This window comes from Melospiza melodia, chromosome 5 (genome assembly GCF_035770615.1).
Source record: "Melospiza melodia melodia isolate bMelMel2 chromosome 5, bMelMel2.pri, whole genome shotgun sequence".
Taxonomy (NCBI): Eukaryota; Metazoa; Chordata; class Aves; order Passeriformes; family Passerellidae; genus Melospiza; species Melospiza melodia.
In genome coordinates, this window is record NC_086198.1 from 85652766 (window position 1) to 85672806 (window position 20041).

General features: G+C 37.6%; 1 protein-coding gene across 1 annotated transcript; it reads left to right on the forward strand.

The window, feature by feature from the left end:
• The first annotated feature begins 1067 nt into the window (after window positions 1-1067).
• ANAPC4 (anaphase promoting complex subunit 4) lies at window positions 1068-17190 on the forward strand. Its single transcript, XM_063157741.1, has 28 exons — window positions 1068-1209; window positions 1789-1894; window positions 2750-2882; window positions 3490-3564; window positions 3692-3718; window positions 3822-3866; window positions 4827-4911; window positions 5264-5374; window positions 5945-6028; window positions 6283-6369; window positions 7074-7138; window positions 7232-7274; window positions 7373-7449; window positions 7881-7981; window positions 8067-8118; window positions 8422-8477; window positions 9671-9717; window positions 10648-10704; window positions 10866-10922; window positions 11475-11568; window positions 12230-12327; window positions 12828-12889; window positions 12981-13019; window positions 13119-13220; window positions 13861-13938; window positions 14654-14824; window positions 15989-16112; window positions 16463-17190. The coding sequence occupies exons 1-28, from the start codon at window positions 1102-1104 to the stop codon at window positions 16676-16678; spliced, it is 2400 nt and encodes a 799-aa protein (XP_063013811.1). The 5' UTR covers window positions 1068-1101; the 3' UTR covers window positions 16679-17190.
• Window positions 17191-20041: the final 2851 nt, after the last annotated feature.

Consider the following 20041-nt stretch of genomic DNA (forward strand, 5'->3'; position numbering starts at 1 on the left):
TGGATGTTGTGGATCTTACTGAGAGGTGAGGTACGGGCACATACTCTGGTTTTATGTTGGTATTGGAGGGTGGGACAAGGGAGGAAGTGAGGGTAGGTGATGGGAAGGCACGAGTTCTAGGAATTCGGTTTCTGTTAGTTACAGTTGTGAAAAATGCCAATCACTTGTTTTTAAAATCTTAAAAGTTTAATAGTAATAAAACGGTTATAAAAATAGTAATACAATTAGAGTAGTAATAATTTGGACAATTTGGATTAGAACAACATGAGACAACAAAGAGTTATGGATGTCCAGGTACCTTTTTCTGGGCAGCATAAGCCTGAAAAAGAACACCTGTTAACAGAGGATTAACCCTTAAAAACAATAACCTGTTGCATATTCATACAGCTCATACCTGATGCATAAATTCCATTCAAATACAGGATTCCGTCTGGTCATGGTCAGCTTTTTCCTCTGAATGCTAACGGCGTCGTCCTGCCTGAGCGAGGCGGGAAGAAGTTCGTTTCTCCTGATAATGGGGCAATAAATTCTCTTTCTCTGAAAGATTTAGGTGTCCTGTGACTGCTATCTCAGTGCGAGTCCTTTCTTTAGGAAAAAAAAAGTATCCTAAATAGCATAGTTTCTATTTTAACATTTTGTTATAGACTTAAGAGAATTAATACAGCATTACTTCCTAACACAGCACATGTAATATTCAATTTAATATTTGTGAAAATCCAATCATAAAATACGCATTTTTCACACAATCGTCTCATAGGGAGCCTTGTGAATTTTAAAAAATTTCTCTCCAAATGGAAAAGGGGCTTTCAAAAGAGTATTCAGTACTTAGTAAGTGAGCGGAGCGTGAAGAGCCTGGCTCGGCGCTGCGGCGAGGCCCACGCCGCTGCCGGGGTCTCCACACGGCTCCCGGGGCCCGCCCCGCTCTCAGAATTCCCCGCACGGCTCCCGAGGCCCGCCCGCTGCCGGGATCTCCCGCACGGCTCCCGAGCCCCGCCCGCTGCCGAGGCCCGGCCCGCTCCTGGCCGCTCCTTGCCGCGGCGGGAAGCGCCGCCCCCGGAAGCGGGAGCAGAGGCCCGGCGGGCCCCGCGGAGCTCCGCAGCCATGCCCGCCTTCAGGCAGGTGGGCGAGAAGCAGCTGCCGCAGGAGGTGGTGTTCATGTCCTGGTCCCCCAAAAGGGACCTCATCGCCCTGGCCAACCGGGCGGGGGAGGTGAGTGCGGGTGCCGGTGAGGGGCACGGGAGGAACGGGCGCTGCTCTCCCTGCAGGCCCAGGTGCCTTTGCCGTTACTTAGGGTATGTTCCTCGTGAGCCTGGCCAGGCATTTAAGGATAGCAGTTTTGTAAATCAAACGTCTTAATAATGTTCCTTCGTTTTTTGCATTCTGATTTCCGAACAAATTCACGTGTGATGTGCTTCTCGCTTGTGCATGAAGTTCCTATTTAAGTTCAATCTAATTTCAAGTACTTTTCCCCCTGGAACTGCAGTATGTGATCGTGCATGAAGACAAGACTCGTGCTTTTGGGCTGTCCGCTAGAGAGCTGATGGGTAACCCCTGTTGGTTAGAGGCTTGTATCCTTATGCAAGGCTCAGTTTATTTCTCTGTACTGCTGTGAACTGTGTGCTGCCCTCTATAAGAGCATAGGAGTGAATTATCTGCTAGAGAAGCAGGTGGTGTTTAAAACACAGGAGTTAAAAACTGATAAAAAACTGTGCATCTTGAACTGATTTACAAACTTTTATTAATGTAAGAAGGTGGTTTAAGTTTGTCTTTAATGCATTTGCTTTGTAGGTTTTACTTCATCGGCTTGCAAACTTTCAACGCGTGTGGAGTTTGCCTCCAAATGAAAATACAGGCAAAGAAGTGACTGCTCTTGCTTGGAGACCAGATGGCAAAAGTAATGTCAAGTATATGAGATGATATGGTGCGATAAAACCCCATGGGAAATCATGAATGATGATGCCTGTGAAGGAAATTTTCAAGTAAACTGTTTGAAGAGAAGGGTGGCTTAATTTTATGTAGGTTCATCCACAGCAATAGAGATTAACACTATTAAATCCAATGGCAAGAAAGATTAGTAAGCCAGATTTATGTGCCAAATGCTGCTTTTTGGAGTATAGCAAAATTTCAACCTCTTAACTGTGCAGGGTATTTTGTATGAACTACCAAGTTTATTGGGGGAGAAAGAAGCTGTCTGATCAGTATTGATTGAAGAGCTTAGCTTACTTAGCATAGGCAGAACTTCATAGGCTAAAATTACTCTAATTATAGACCAGAGAAGAAAAAAAAAAGCTTTTTCCTTATTAATAGAAATAATGTTGAAATTAGTAGTTTAATAAACTTATGCCAGAAATCAGTTAATTTTTGCTTCACTGGAGGTGGGAGAATGGGAACAATCTTCCTCTATGACACGTGGATAAAAACCTATATTGTTTTATGATGGCATCTGAAGAGTTTAAGAAACTTCTTTTTAAAGCTGATTACCTGTGATTATAAGGAAATAAATACAGAAACCTCTGCCCATTTGCTAATGTGGATGAAGAAAGTTAAGTAAAAAGTGGTGCAAAAGTTGCTTGGCAACTCCTAATTTGTGTTTTTTGTCCACCAAGCCTTTCTGGTGGACAATGTTATCTATAATATTGGACTCAAGTTTGCAAAATTGGAAGCCTCTACTTTATCAGAACTATTGTTAGAAGTGTTTGAAGCATGTTCAGTTCTAGGTTATTTATACATTTAACTTGTCTTTCTCTAGTTTTGGCTTTTGGCCTTGCTGATACCAAGCGGATTATTCTGTGTGATGTAGAAAAGCCTGAAAGCTTGCACTCCTTCTCTGTGGAGTTATCTATTACATACATGCATTGGATGGAAGTAACTGAGGAAAGCAGGTGAGTCTGAAAAGAAATAATCACAAGCCATGTAATGTCGCCTTACTGATAATTTATACTTGAAATGTTACAAGCAGTCACATAAAGTAATACAGTTTTCCACAGCTGTGGGGTTTTTTCACCACTTGGCTAAAATTTTCCTTTTTTTAGAATAGATCCTTTTCGTATGCTTATTTTTCGTGCTGGTACCTTAGTCTTGTGGTTCTTTGGGTAATACATTACATTTCAGCATAATCTTGTGCTTCTCCTTAAGAGCTGCTTAATCTAGTGTTAGCATGTACAGCCTGTTTTACTGCAGGCTTGGAGAGAGTTTAAACAGAAAGCCTCTGACAATAACTGATTTACAGGCAATGGAGGATTTGGTGACAAGCCTCTGAGCCAGCAGATACAAACTTTATTCACTGGAAATAAAAAAAGATTATCAGTTTTTTTATTAATTTGATCACTTGATAATATTTTATATGGCCTTTAATAATTTATCCTCTGACATTTGTAATTTTGATATATATAATGCATTGAATATGTACTCTTAACTCTGGAGTTGAAAAGAAGGGCTCTTCTCATTTTTACAGCTTGGGTAATAAAGACAGTATTATGTCTTTTTCAGTGTTCTCACTTCCTTTTACAATGCTGAAGATGAATCAAACCTCCTTTTGCCTAAATTACCAGCACTGCCAAAAAAGTAAGTGTTACTCTAGTAAGCTTGAGGAAATACCATTTGTCATTTATTGTCATTATTTTGGTTATTCATCTTTAACACTCTGCAGCTGTCTGATCATTGTTACTGAGAGTAATTATTTTTTTTTCAGTTACAGTACCACTGCAAAAATTTTCAGGTAAGAAATTGTCATATTACAACTCACTGTTTTTTAGTTTTGTTTTATTTTCTGGTATTGGGACAAACTACATAAGCCCTAATCACATGTTTTGTATTTTCAGTGAAGAAAAGTCAGATGAGATTATGAAGCTTCTGGGTGATGTCAGGTAAATTCTGGCTGTGGGTTGTTGCTTGAGGTTTTTTGTTTAGTTGCTTTTTTAAAGGGAAAAAATAATGGAGTTTAATAATGAGTTTACTGTTAAATTAAATCTGCATCTCTGTCTATCACCAGTTACTCCTTTTTAAAACTTGATAGCTCTTCTTACAGTAGGATTTCCTTGCTTAGGAGAGAGTGAGCTGTCTGTGGTGTAGGAGCTTTGTGAATTCTCTCTGCTCCCTTCATCCACTCAATTAATCAAACCAAAAGTTTTGAAGATACTGTTTTCCTAAGTTCTGTGTTGGTTTTAACAGAAATATTCAGTGTCAATGTATATTTATTTAGAGATGTAACAGGCAGAAGTTGCAGTTAATTTACTTGTATTTGTAGGCTTTTTCCCAAGCCAGTGTAGCACATTGGTGTTAGTAAGTGAGCAAAACATAAATCTGTCTGTCCCAGACTGTTCTTTGAACTGGGTTTCTGTTTCTGGTGCTGTTGCTACTTCTGTGGCTGTTATTGCTGCTGCATCCATTTCAAATGTTTGTTGCCTTTGAGGTGCTGAGGGATGCCACTGAGTGTGACAAGCTCACTCTGCATGTAATCAGGGTAATTCAAGGTGGCTTAGTAATAATGCTTTGCAGCCTGCATACTGCAACATGCATTGCTAAGGGGAAGGTTGCTAGAAACTTGTTACTTTTAGTGAAAAAGGACTCTCTGACTAAACTGTGCTATCTTTCCCCTATTCTCTCAGTTAATGTAGTAATTAATACTCTTAATATAAATGTTAGAGGCAGTTTTTATCAATAAAATCCAAGCTAATTTGTTAGTTTTTTAATTTCTTGAATCATGGACGGTAACAGAATGTTTCCTTTTGGATGGAATGGGATGAAATTTAAGTATTAAGAATTATATCTATATGTGTGCAAATTTTTTTCAGTATGCTTATTAACACCTTCTTCTATTTTTATAGACTTAATGCTCTTGTCCTTGGTGGCAGCTCAGGATTTATTGAAATATATGCTTATGGAATGTTCAAGATTGCTACAGTAAATGGGGTATGTTTGGTTCCTTTCCATAGTTTTTTCTTCATAATATACCAAGCTTAGTGAAAATATACATATGCTTACACATAAGTGAAACTGGGCTGCTGAATTTGAAGAAACAAATTGATTGGGTTATTGGTTATTGATGGAAAGACCTTGTAACTGGGAAATTTAACTCTTGTTTCAAAGTTTACTGTTAATACACGATAAAAAGATTGGGTTTGTTCCTGAGCAGTAGCTGAAAATTGCACTTCATTTTTACCTGCCATTGAACACAGTCATCTTTGTACGTCAGTATGTAGAGCAGGAAATATTCTTAGAGGAAATGAAATGTTTTATTAACTTGTAAACTGGAATTCTTCAGGTGGCAGGTTCTTGTCGTGGACTGTGTTTGTCTAGTGATTTGAAATCACTGTCAGTTATTACGGAGCTACAAAACTCTCCAGACAGCGAAGCAGAGATAACGTATTTTCAGGTAAGTAAACAAATTTAAAAACATGTTTTTAAAGGGAAAACTGGTCTTTAAATTACATTCTGGTAGCTTTATTGCTTTCCCATGATAACAAAAACTACCAGTTTCAGCCATTTTGAAATTACCCAGTTTAGCTTTTGAATTTGTGATGTTAACATACAGTTTCACTGATGAGACTGACAATGGTGATCTGAGCCATTCTTGCAAAATACTTATTTTAGAATAACGTGAATTTATTCAACTACAGTGACAACTATTCAGATTTTCTCCATTCTGCACACAAGGGGCATAACAGCAATGCTTGTGATTATCCTCTTTCCAGAATAGTCATCTTTAAAATTATTACTGTTAGAGCCCCAAAATGTGGAACCTTATCAGTGTTTTTTATAGATGTATTAAAAATAGTTATTGCTTCTTTGAATTAAATGTATTTTCCTTTTAAAATCAACCTTAAAGTGTTGAGAATGAAGAGATTTTCTGTGGGTCCTTCCAATTTGTCTTTTAATTTCTGTAATCTATGTATTGTTAAAAGACAAGTCATCTGTTACCTGTTGCTTTTTCCATTTGTTGTAGTTGGACACTAGTCTGTTATCAAGTTACTTACCTGAGGTAACTCGAATGGCCCGGAAGTTTACTCACATTTCAACTCTGTTACAGGTACAGTTGTCTTACACCATCCTTTTAGTCTTGTGGTTCTGCAGGCTTTGACATTCTAATGCAAGTGAAATAAATGTTTTCTTGTAAGAATCTTGAGTTGTTTTTAAGTAAATGTAGAGCTCCAACTTGGAATTTGATAATAAATTTTATATAAGATCTATTGTGTATTTCCTTTATATTGTAACATCCATTTGCTGAATGTGTTGTTGAAAGGGAGAAAGGAAGTAATACTGATGCCAGTTTCTGTATTACAGTATATAAAGCTGTCATTGACATGCATGTGTGAAGCATGGGAAGAAATACTGATGCAGATGGACTCCCGACTAACAAAGTTTGTACAGGTACTGCAGGATTAACCATCCTTTTGGAAAAACACTTCTGGCAGTAGTTCTGTTGTTCTTGTTAGTCTATTGCATATCTTAATGTTAAGCATGATGCCTCCAGATAAGAGTCCCTAAGTTCAGAGACAGCCTGAAAGCTATTGTGTGTCAAGTGCTCTGATGCTGAAGGCACCTGTGTACAATCAAGCATAATTGTATTGTGATACTTTTATTTATTCTGAAATTTTTAAAAATCATACTTTTCAGCTTGTCCTGCTGTTGATCAGTTGCTTTCTACTTAAGGCTGTGCTCTTTGTACTTAAGTCATTGATAAACTGACCACTGTAAATTTCAGTAACACTTTACAGCCTAGTTCAATAGAGCACATGTAATATCGGTGTTTAAGATGCCATTGGATTTGCTTAAATTTTGTATTCATTGACCATAGGTCAGAAGTTAATGAATCTTGTAGTTTTATTGTATTTTAGAATAGATTCTTGGTGGCAAACTCCTTAGAATGTTTATTGCGTAATGCAGTTGAAAATAACTTGAAATACTAGAGAACTTTCAGTGATCATAAAACTTTCAGTGATCAGTAGTCTGATTTCAACATTCAAAGATCTGGGTGGCTTCTTTGAAGTACTTTATATGGAGTGTTTGTGAGATAATTTGGCAGGCTGGATTTAATCTCTTCACCAATCTATTTCAATCATTTTGACTGACAGGAAAAGAATACAACCACTTCTGTTCAGGATGAGTTTATGCAGCTGTTGTTATGGGGCAAAGCAAGGTAGTTATTGTTGTTTTATCTGAGTATGCCTTTGCACTTGATGTTGAAACACAAAATGAAATGCCTATTTGGTTCTCTCCCAATCTCCTTCAGTCTGGAACTTCAGGCATTGCTAATGAACCAACTGACAGTAAAGGTATGTTAACATTTTTTTAAACATACTAAATTAATCTATTTCAATATCTTTTAATAATTTTATATTAACAGATTATTATTGTATTTCTTTGTTAACAGGGTTTAAAAAAACTTGGTCAGTCTATAGAGTCTTCCTATTCTAGTATACAAAAGTTGGTAATAAGTCATTTGCAGAGGTAAGTCCCAGAATTTCCAATGAATTTTAGATTAAATGGCATATTATATGCTTTGATAAATGACAGTAAGCTGTCTTGGTGGTGCTTTCTATGTAGGTGGGCTGGTATGGAAACTGTGATCATGGCAAAACATTTTACTTTTGTGTAGTAGAGAACCAGTGAAGTATTTTGAACAATCTTTATGGTACATCACCTGTAAATTGCTGCCCGGTGTGTTTAATAGGATCTATGCAAAATATTCACAACTAACTTTGTGTCATTGAGACAATATCTGCCTTTCTCTGAAGTTATACCATGCCTCTTGTTCATGGCAGACCACCTTATAAGGCTTTGCACTTTGTGCATTAAATAATATAAATGTAGCATGCAGCACAGCACTGAATTTCCAGAGTGTGAATAAAAAATTATGCTTCTTTCCTCTGCTTTCCTAGTGGCTCTGAGGCACTTTTATACCACTTGAGTGAATTGAAAGGAATGGCTTTATGGAAACAAAAATATGAGTCTCTGGGATTAGATGCATCTGGAATTGATGGTACAGTAGTGTGTGTGCTACCTCTGTGCTCTGATTTCACTTTTGAAAGCTTAATAAGAATGGTTACCTTTTTTTTTTTTTACAGAGGCTATTACTGCTGTTGGTTCTTTCATCCTGAAGGCAAATGAGCTGCTTCAGTAAGTATAAAGTCTGGAGAGTTTAAAAAGCATTCCTATTCAGTCTTGTATTGGAGGAAATTGGTGGGCTGGGAATAGAGGAGGTTGGGAGAGCAAGACTCCTCTGTTGGTGGGGAGCTTTTATCTTGTCTCCCTGCACGTCAGACTCATTCCACAAGAATAGTCTTTCTTGAAACATTGCATTGGCCATTTTGAAATAAACTGACAGAGCTTGCAGGCCTTTCTGTGGTAAAGATGGGACTTAAGCATGAAGCAGCTTGTGACAGTCAGATTTTGTAATTTCTTGTCTTGTTTCTTGTTTAGAGTGATCGACAGTAGTATGAAAAACTTCAAGGCATTTTTCCGATGGCTCTATGTTGGTAAGATTGGTCACACAGTCATCATCCAGTATCTGCTTAATATTGTAAGCATTGAAATGCAGACAAGTTACTAGGCCAGGCTTAGTTATAGCCATCTATTTTTTTCTGTCATAGAAAATTTCTGGACATATAAAGGGATATAGTTGATGAGGCAAGAGTAACTATAATATTAAACACAGATTATAAATTTGGCAGTTCTCAATTAAATTTAGTATGTGCAGAGTGGGTATTGCGTATACTTGACCTGTAATATTGCTCCAAACTGTTTTCTGTTTCATGAGCAATTTGCTGGTCTTGATTTGGAGAAAAAGAAAGGACTTTTTTTAGGCTACACAAAATTTGAAATGTAACCTTATTTTTTTTTTACTCTGTTACTTGCTGTTTTCTCCTGTGAAAGCCTAGTTACTTTTAAGGTTCTGCACAGATGTAAACAGTCTCTGAATGTCCACTTGCACTTAGTAGCCACCTTCATGTGTCTGGGTAGCTGCAGAGAAAATGTTAGAAGGAAGTGAAGCATGCTGTGTTTTAGCCTGCCTGTTTTTATTAATGTTTATAAATAATTTTATAACTTCTATTTGATCTTTTTAGAACTACCTTACAAAAGTTAAGTGTTATTGCCAGATATTATAGAAGTACTAGCTATGCAGTGTTAGCACTTACTAGCAGGAATATAATAGTTTTAATTTGAAAATTACAGAAAGCAGGACTACCTAAGTTCTCTGTCACAATGTTACGTTCATTGTTTGTTTCATTTCAGACTAAACAGAGAACTTTATCCAAGCCTTGCAGATTTGAAATTAATCCTGTGCCATTCTCTTAAAACACATTTTTCTGAGCATAACAGTTTTCAAGTATTTTACATATACCTATTTTAGTACTCTGAGTATGGACATGAGCAAATTCTTATGAGCTCTTTTCATAATAATTTTGTTTCAGTCTCATACAGAGTAGAATGCAGTTGGAGAAGATTAAAGATAAAAATTCTTGAAGATTTGTAATGTAAGCTTTGTAATGTAAGCTAGTGAGACTAGAGAGACTGAATTTCAGTCTCTACTTGTAATTCTTCATCCCAGGCTCTTTTGCTTCTAATGAATGAATCTTTTTTAACAGCAATGTCTTATTACATACATGTGAAAAATAAAGGATATTAGGAAAACCATATTAATGCAGTAAGAATATAATTTTTCCCTCAGCCATGTTGAGGATGTCAGAAGATCATGTGCTTCCAGAGCTGAACAAGGTAATAGTAACATTTTCTGATAAATGGTGATATCCTCGATATTCTGCTCATCTCAAAAGCAGAATTAAAAATTCCTTTTTGTTCCAGAACTTAAAGGGTAGTGTCTGTGTCATTTTTTGAGAAAGTTGATGCCTGTGCATTGACACTAATGTGCTGTTGTGCTTGAATTACTTCTTCTGTTTTCTTTGCTAACACTGCTGTATTTAGTATGCTGGGTATGTGAGGCCTCTGTATGGCAGCTCTTTATGCACCCTAAATGCTGAAGTCAACCAGAGTGAGATCTTAGTATCTTTATCAATGTCCCCATAGAGGAGAGGGAATATGTAATGAAACAATAATGTAATAATACAATAACACCTGCATCGAATTTGCAGCCACCATCACACTGCCCTCACTTGAGGGCAGAGATGCCTTCCAGAAATAGATAGGTTGGAGGAATGGGCAGGCAGGGACTCCCTGCAGTTCATGAAAGACAAACTGCAAGGTTCTGTTGTGGGGTGGGTTAACCCCCTGTGAGTGCACTGCTGGAGCCCATGTGGCTGGGAAGATGTCAGCTCTGCCAAAATGATGTGGGAATCACTGGGTGCATGCTGGGCATGAGCCAGCAGTGTGCCCTGGCAAAGGTGGGCAGGGGTGACCCGGGCTGTAGTAATGAGAGCATGGCCAGGAGGTCAGGGGAAGCACTTATTGTCCTAATTTAGCACTTGTTGGTTGGTCCCATCTACAGTTTGGGACCATCCTGTACAAGACAAGAATGGTCTGGGATGAGTTCAGCAGAGCACTCCCAAGTGGGTTGGAGGCTGGAACGTTTGCCCTGTGAGCACAGGCTGAGGGAGCTGTGCTTGTGCAGCCTACAGATTGTGTGTTCTGTGCTCATTGAAATGTGTTTCTTACCCTTTGCTTTTCTCACTTTGTTTTTTTCCCTTTTAGATGACTCAAAAAGATATCACATTTGTGGCTGATTTTCTTACTGAGCACTTCAATGAGGTCAGTGATACTCATTTTCCAAGTACATGATTTGACTGTATTTTTGCTGACAATAGCTGAGTCTGAAAAATCTTAGAATAAAATAATTTGATCATCTTTTGTTCACTACTTCTCATTACTTTTATGTTTAAATAATGGGTTTGTTTGCATTATTTTTTTAGGCACCAGAACTTTACAATCGTAAAGGAAAATACTTCAATGTGGAGAGAGTTGGCCAGGTAAAGAACTAAGGAATAAATGCAAAAAGAATAAATGGGAAAATCCTTAAATAGAGAAGCTTTTAAAGTTGTGTCCACTTTGCTTCCCTGGCTTTTTTGTTCTCTGTTGCACATACCAGTAATGGTAAAAATGAGTAAATTGTTTCACCTTATTATTAGGAAAATGAGGGTTTAAAATGCTGCATTTTCACTTTACACATGCTGTATTTTTAGGAAAAGACAAAAATATTTTGCAGCAGTAGTAAAACTCTAAAAGCCAACTTCAGTAAAACTGATATGTTGGTTATCTGTATGGCATTAATCACTGCATTTCAAAACATTTGTGTTCAGACTTGATCTAAAGATCAGTTTCTTAGGGAAATATCACCATGTGATCTTAAACAATAGTTGATTTTTCTTGTTTCTAGATAGGGTGGAATATTTAATTTTAAGACTATGGCAAGTTAATTTACCAAGAAATTTTTAATATACTCACTAGGGGCAATAGTGAAGGTGGAATCCTAATGTTCCCTATTCTTAAATTACAGTCTTTAAACTGTGTTTCTTTTTTAGTACTTGAAAGATGAAGATGATGACCTTGTATCCCCACCTAATACAGAGGGAAACCAGTGGTTTAACTTTCTTAAAGATAGTACTCATCTTAAAGGTAATGTGTTTTCATGAAAAAAAGTGAATGCAAGATATATGCAGAATGTAACCAATGTAGAAGAATTATCTTTTTTCATGCTTGTGAGTTACTTCTGTAATGTCACTCATTGGTCTTCATCTGAGTGGAATAAAATAAATGGGCCTTGCACAGGGTTTATGTAGCTGCTTACCCAGTCAGTTACCATTTTCTGGATATTGGGAGTTCCTCATCTTTTCTGTATCAGTCTCAGAAGTGTTGGCTTGGAAGGGATCCCAGAAGAGGCCTATTTTAGGATATCTTAATTCAAGAGAGTAATAGTTATGCTTAGGTTGTACTTGAGGGAAGTATCCTAACTTGTTCCCTTTCACTGGAGTCTGAGACTATTTTGTTAATTAGTGGTTAAAAGGAAGTAGGAGACTATAATGAGCAGATGGTGACAATTATTGTAGTTTAACTTTAGAAACCAAAGACTGTAAAACCTTGACAGCGTAAGCGGTGTGTAATAGAATTTGCCACAGTTGCCTTTTTCTGCCTATTTAATTTGATAAAAAGGGGGGAAATGGTAGCATTTTTGTCTGAAAAATAGTCTTTAGAAAATCTGATTTTGAAGGTAATAATGGTATAATATGTTTCTATAGAGATACAAGCATTTTTTTAAATTAACTTTGTCTGTTTACAGAAAGCCCACTTCTGTTTCCCTACTATCCTGAGAAATCATTGCATTTTGTCAAAAGGCAAATGGAAGGGGTCATTGATCTGTGTTTACAAAAGCCAGCAGTAAGTTCTGTTTTTACAAATGATAACTTTCTTTTAGGGATAGTGGTCAACTGAAGGAAGCAGTCATGCTTAGCAAGGCCTGAAGCTTTAATCTTTGCCTTTGAGTGCCTATAACTTGGGTAGAGTCCAGCTTCACTGCTGGGATATCTCAAGCCTTTGGCCAGGGAAAGTACAATGAGGGATTTTTTTATTTGACATATTCTCTTCATACAATATTGGGATCTGGTTTTAATGTTAATTATGTGTGTGTGTGTACCAGATAACTGTCAGTTGGCAATACATTAGTCTAATATGGAGAAACATGAAACAAATGTATGAGGTGACATAGTGTATGTAGTGTTTGCATTAGGGATGTTTATTTCAGGATAAATATTGGTGAAGTTTTCTTTCAGATGTACTCAGAGGTTGTTGGTAGGTTGGTTGTTTTTTTTTTCTTAAAAACATGTATAATTATGAATAACTGCCTGTATTTTATGGACTATTTTTATTCTATTTATTAGGATGTAATTGGAAAATCAGTGCGTCAAGCAGTCTGCATATCTCTCTACAAAGTTTCTCAAAGGTATTTCTTTACTGAAAGCAGCTAAAGAAATGTGCAACTAAAACTCATGCATGAGTAGCATTTCATAAACTGTTTTGTCTTTCCTTTGCAGTGAAGATTCCACACCTCAGTTATTTAAGTTACCATTTCTGTAAGTATGCTGCTATTCTTTGTTCCTATTCCTTGTTCCATGTAGTTTACAGGTTATTAGAACTTAATCTAAATTTTCATTTCTTCCCCCATATTACAGGTGGAATGACAAAACATCTAACTTACATTATGTTCTCTTCACCATGTTAGAAAATTCTATTTCTAAAATACACATTTTGAGAAGACATACTGATACTTCCAGGTAAGATAAAAAGAGGGAAAAAGTGTGTGAGTTGTGAGGTGTGTGAGTTTTGCCACATTTGTACAGAAACACAATTTAAATCTATTTGTAAAAACAAGGAATGAGCATCATGAATACAATTTCTCTTGAATACTAGAGAAAATGAGGAATACGTTAGGTGCAGCAGGAAACTGCAGCAGAAGTTTGTGTTGTATTACACTCAGTAAATCTCATCTCAAGACCCAAGATGTTTCTGGGATTAGAAAAAATGAGATTCCATTAGATTGCTGCTAACAGAATTACTTATTTGTGCAAACTTCTGAAATATTACAAAGAATCCTGCTTCCTCTGTTACTTTGTCTTACTGTAAATAGTATTTTTGATTAATATCTTGGGGTCTGTAATTTAATGATGGCTTTCTCTACTCTGCATAAGCCAGATGTAGTTTTCCATTTGAGTCCATTAGTTATGTTTTTCTGAGGAGCAGAGGAATTTAAAAGGTTCCCATCCACCAATAACATAATTTTGGCATGTAGCCATGTATTGTGCTGAGCTTAGATAGCTTTTTCACCATCTTGTACCACAGTTGCCATTAGAGATTTTGGATTCTCAGTGAAGGGAAAGGTTTTTGTCATTGAGACAATTAACTCTGTTGTTGTAGGTCTGTCAGTAATGGGATTCTTGCAGTAGAGTTTGGAAACTTCTTGAACAACAGTATAAATGAGAGCTCAGACTCCAGGTCAGTATATTTGATTTTTCTTGCAGATTGCTGAATAAAAAAAAAAAATCATATTTCCTGTTAGTTTTCTTGCATTGTTACCTTTGAAGTTAACTCACCTGGGTGAATCAGGGTGTAAGAAATGGCACAGGTGCATGAAGCTGCAGAATAGTGCAAATCTTACTTTGCACTTCATCTCAAAGTCAAGTAAATTTTAGTTTTCCAGTTGAAAACTAATGCTTTAACACATGTGTAAGAAACAAATCTAGCTGGAAACAAGTATTGTTTATCTGTGTGATGTTCTTTAAGTAAGGTAAGATTTGGTATGGCTGAATGTAGCCATCTTACAAGGCATATGATAGAGTAAATTCATCCTTTTCATGTAGAAAAGCCAGATGTGATTTGCCCTCAGAACCTTCAGCTGTATTTCTAAATTTTCTTTGGTATTTATGTTTGCTGTTTCTTATGTTTCATCTGAAATGTGAAGGTTACTAGCAAGAGTTTTTTGTGAGTTACTTTATTTTCCCCTTCAGAATAGTTTTTTCCTGCATGAGGCAGGAGTCTGCCAGTTTATGGCTATCATTTAGTCAGCTGCACAACTGACCTCTTTTATTATTTTATTATTATTTACAATGAAGCTTGTTGTTAAGCACTGAATACTTTCTAACAACTTTAACATATTTTATTTCTGCATTCTCTTATATTACTTGATGCTTTCTAAATTATTTTCCTGTAGATGCTACAGTTGTTTGGATGCTCACTTCTATGATGATGAAACTGTAACTGTAGTTCTGAAAGAGAGTGTGCAACAAGAGGGGAAGGAGAGAGTCTTGGCTCAGCTGCCTTTATCTTCAGTATATACAGATGAGGACCAAGATGGGAAATCCATTTGGGATTCTATGGAAAGGTATTGAAAAACCTTGAGCAAATCTGAAAATGTAGAACTGAAAAGCAAATTAAGCAAATATTGTGATTGTGTACAGTTACTCATACTTTGTGCGTGTGTAAATATTTTGAAGATAGAAACTCTTTTTGTGCCAGGAGAGTAGGATGAGGGAGATGGAAGCTTCCTAAATAGTTTGTTTTGTGGTTTTTGGGAGGGTAGTTTTCAGTTTTTTCATACTGATACTACTTCTGTACCTGCCTGTCATGAAATGGAAGAATAAGCTGAAGACACCTTGCAGAATCAGAAATCTTCCTTAGAAAGATGCTGACTTTGCTAGTCAGAATACTTCAGTTGAGGATGTTTTCAGCATATGTGCTCGTACCTCTGCCTTGTAATAAGAGTACACAAGTATTTCTTGATCTTTCCCTGATAGCCACCCTTACAAATATTGTCAGCTTGACCTTAAAACATCAGAACTGGTACAGCTGTCTGCATTGGCATAGGTAGAGGTGAAAGTGAACATACTCACAAAGGCCAATGAAATTCAATTCGTGAATCCAAACCTTTAGTTGCTGTGTGTTCCTTGCTTTTACTTTTCTCCCATTCTTCTCTGGTGGTTTGCTTATGATGCATTTTTATTTCAAAATAAGGAGCCACACTGAGCTGTAAATTAACTTTTTATGCCGCAAAGATATTGTATATTGAAGGGTGAACAGAAAACATTAAGAGCAAGTTCAAACTAATCTTGGCTGCTCTAATAGGTAGGGAGTGTCTTCATACAGTCCATGTGAATGGGGTAATGATGCATATTTGAAAGGTCATGGAGGCCAAACTTCTGTGTAAGGGGAGGTACTGCATCCAGGACTGTGTTTGGAAACTCCTCTTTGTGCAGAGGAGAGGTTTGAAAAAAGCCACCCACATCCTGCTACAGCTGTTTCTTGTGGGAAGGTCAAACTTTACAACTCCCTTCTCACCTGCTGTAATGTTTTTAACTCAGTTGGAATGTGCTGTGTCTCTACAGTTGGATCTCCTGCTCTAGAGTATTGTGGTGGCATTATGATGGTTTCAGAGACTTATCTGCTTGTTGCATCTGATGAAATTTGGACATATGAAACTGGAGGTTTTTTCTTAGAAGTGCAGTTGTTTCTTGTGAAGCAGCTTTGTGCTTTTTTCCTTGCTGTGCAGGCTGGATGAGCGAAGCGGTGAGATACCCACACGTACTGTCTTCTTGGAGAGTCAGTGGAGAGTGCTGGAGAACATGAAAGCTCAGTATGTTTCTGTAAATGGCATTAGGAAAGTTTCTTGTGTGGTAAGTGCAGTATCTCTGAAAAAGCCTGTCTATTAAAGGAAGTGTGCTGACTGAAGTGGTAACCTAAAAGTTACCAATTTCTTTTTTTAACAAATAGATTGTTTTTTCATAATCTGCTGTTAGTGTGTCAGGATACAGTCATACCATAGTAGCACAGGATGGAAAAACTTTAACAGAAGGTAATAGATCTGCTTGCTTTACTTCTCAGCCTATAGAGCAATAAAAAAGTTGCTAATTCCCTTGAAACCTCCATTTCAAAGATAAAGGTTATTTTCAAAGCTGACAATTAAAGTGCTGGTGGTGTTTTTATTTATTTGGTCAATAACAGGAGCTTCTTACTGTCTCTGTAGCTGAGTTCAAACCTCCGCCACATCAGGGTGTTTGAGATGGATGTAGAGGATGATGGGGAAGTTGAGGAAGAAGAGGAAGAGGAAACAACTCAGATTGCAGCTGGGGAACCTGATGAGCCAAATCAGCCTGCAGATGGCCAGGACAATGTGTGTGATGCATCTGCTGAGGAACTACCTGATGAAGCTGAAGAACATGAGACAAGTCTGGATCCTTGAAATGGGCTTTGGTAATAGAAAGGGGACAGGACTGAACTGTAAATACTGTTTTTAATGGCACAAAGAAATTGTGTGTATTGAGGAATGAACACAAAATACTCAAAACAAGTTCAAACTCATCCTGGCTGCTCCAGTAAGCAGGGACACTATCAATACTGTCCCTGGGACTGGGAGTGATGTGGAGTGATACATTTGAAAGGTCATCTAACTAGTTAGAAAGTAATCTGACTTCAGGCTGCTGAGATGATGGATCCCATACCTCCTCAAACAGCTGAATCAAGCTGGAATTCTGTATTGCTTCTCAGCTAAGATTGTGTTCTAGAGTACATCTATTGACTCTTTTCTGTCTGGCACACGGTTTGGTGCCAGCTAAAGCTTTGAAAGCTTTTCTATTTGCCAGTTTTAAAAGGTGAACAGAAAAAGAAATACCAGCTGAAGTTTTTGTAGCTAGTCTGTTCAGTCCTGGATACTGTTATAAAAATAAAATAAAGTTGAATATAAAGCCAACAAAACTTGGGGCCTAATTTTTTGCTTCTCAGACTTTGTAATGGGTTTGAAAGTTTCCTGTAGAACCAAAATGTAAAATTGCAAGTCAATGTTGGGCTAGTTACACACCAAAATTTAGCAACTGTTAATGAAATGCATAGTTTTAAAAATTCTTTGGATAACATCTGTCCTTGGTAACACAGCATTTCAATCTGTGCAGTTCTTTAGTCCTCAATGCAATGTGTGTGTGCAGTACATGATTTGTATGTTTGTATGTCTCAGCCTGCCTAGTTTCTGTGAATTTGTTCCTGAAAGCCTGTTTTTTCAACCTGGAATTTTTGTAATGAAAAATTTTACCAGAGAATATATTTTTTTATTCTCATTCAGCACTGGGAGTTGTGCATAGCTCTCAGCATAATCATGTTACTTGCAGTTTATATATTACTGTAGGCATGATGTAGTGGTAAGCAGTAGAAACTAAAAACAGCATTTAGAAATCTAAAATGTTTTCTTCATCCCTACTAGCTGCCATTCTGAACTGACATAAAACTCAGCTCTTTGAATGAACAATGCTGCTTAATGCATGTGCACTCCTTTGAACAGTGAGTGCACCTTGTATTTGTGAGGAGGACCAAGTTTCCATTCTGTGCTTTAAAAAGAAATCTTTTGAAATTGCTATTTGGCATTGCAAAATTCAAATACTAACCTTACTTTACCCTCTTATTTTGAAATGTACTATTTTTAAGTAACTTTTAAAAAGTGGACTTCTGAAAGTTTTGATCTCTTTAGGGGAGACCCTGGTAAAACAAGCTTTCAGTTTTGAAAGAGACTAAGTTTTTCCCTTTTCTAACAACCTCCTTGAAAGCTGCTTGCTGTTCATCATTCTCATCCAACAGATCGTCAAATTTCAGTGCCCAGTGAAGCTGTAGGACAGGAGGGGCAGAAATGCCCATCCAGAAGTGCTGTGATTTTCTGTGTAGAGCGGGCAACTCTTACTAAAAAATTGTTGTTCCAGCAGAACCCACTTAGCTTAAACCTGGCCTTGTGTTCTTTCAGGGAACTTTTGCTTCTGATCTAATTTAGCGTTGTTACATCAAGGGCTTAGAAGAAATTGTTCTGCTGTGTTTTGTGCTATATAATTTTAGGCCCTGTGCATATGGAAATCTGATCTCTCCCGCCCCAGTAGTTCCTAAATTTGTGTTAGTAGCAGATGTGTTCCATGTCACAGGGGCCTGTCTTTCAGACATCTCCTAAGGTTATTCTGTGCACCTTTCTAGTCCAGTCTTGGATAAACTTGAGTCAGTGGGAGCTTTGTGGCTGGCTTGGGTAAGTCCAAGTGCACATTGTGCATTTCTCAGTGACACAGTACAGACACACCAGTGGTCAGTGCTGCTGAATGCATTGCTGATTCTTTCTGACAAACTTTTTAAAAAATTTGGCTTGCTGATAGATTTTTGTAATAATATGTCAGTAATGTGTTTATGCAACTGTGTTCCACAGGGTGTTAAGATGCATTTGATCTAAAAATATTTTAGGGTTTTGGTGGTGTCTGAGTGTGGTGGTTTCTCATTTACCATTTTGATCTCTTGTCTCATGCTAACTGAAGGCTCAACCTTTTTCTGTGGGGAGTTGTAGTTTACTGATAGTTTTGTGGACAAAAAACCCCTCTGTATTCTCAGCAAGCATGCACACAATCCACTCTAATACAAATCTTTATGTCTCTTAAGGAGCATTTACTGCTGCCTCTTTTTTAATATCCGTTTTGCATTTGGCATTATTATTTTTTTTTAAAGATCTTACCACAACTTTTATTTTCTGATCTTTATTCCCTTTTCCAGACCTTTTGCTCATGCCCATTCTGCCTGATCTCTTCAAAGTTAGCCCCATTGCCAAGTGTGCACTTTGGTCTCTCACCAGCTGGTGCTGTTTTGCTCCACAGCCTGGACATGCTGTGATACCATGGCCTCCCACTTACATGGATTTTGTGGCACATTTGCAGCTTCCTGCATAAGCAGCCCCTTGAGCTGCTCAGAAAGACAGCAGATGGCTGTAGAGCAATAATGAACAAAAGCTTGCTTTATTACCGATTCATGTTTGCAGAAGGGACAAGGGATGTGTAGCTTTACAAAATCTATAGCTGGTCCTCATGCTCCTTGACTTTGAAAAACAACTTACCTAAAAAATGCCTTCGACCCCATTTGTAAACCTTGACAAAATGGGAAAGCCATCTCTGTAAGCATTGAAATTCCTTAGTATGTGGGCTGTATTAAATATCTGTAGTCAGAATTGGTTCATGTGTCTTGTTAACTGCTGCCGCAGTAACATCTGAGATCTCTCATGCTACCTGGAGCTAGCTGTTGCTCTTGGAGTTGGGGCTATAATTATAATCTCAATTTCTTGCTTCACAAGCTCTTTTAGGGGAAGAGCTGCCTGAATTTACAGTTTACTATGTTGCTGTTGTTGATTATGTAAGAAACAAGGCAAAGAGACAGAGCCAGTGCCTTTTAAAATTTGAAAGGATGGACCCAGTATTAAGAACTCTCTTATTAAGAGTATTAAGGTGGAGAGAAGGAACTGGATGCAAATATTTTTAGCAGTGTATCTGATGCCTTCTCTCAGGGGCTGTTCATGACCTAGTTGGATGGTACCCTGAGCAACCTCATTTAGGGAGTGGCATCTCTGCCCATGGCAGGGGTGTTGGAGCTTAAAGCCCCTTCCAACCCAGACCATTGGATGATTCTGTGATTCTGGAAGACTCAAAATACCAGTCCAGGGTTTAGGGTCATGTTGATTTATCTGTGGTCTCTATTAAGGATTTTTATGCTTAATTTAAATTGAGGGATCTGATGGCTTGCTCAGGAGCAAGAGCAAACCCAC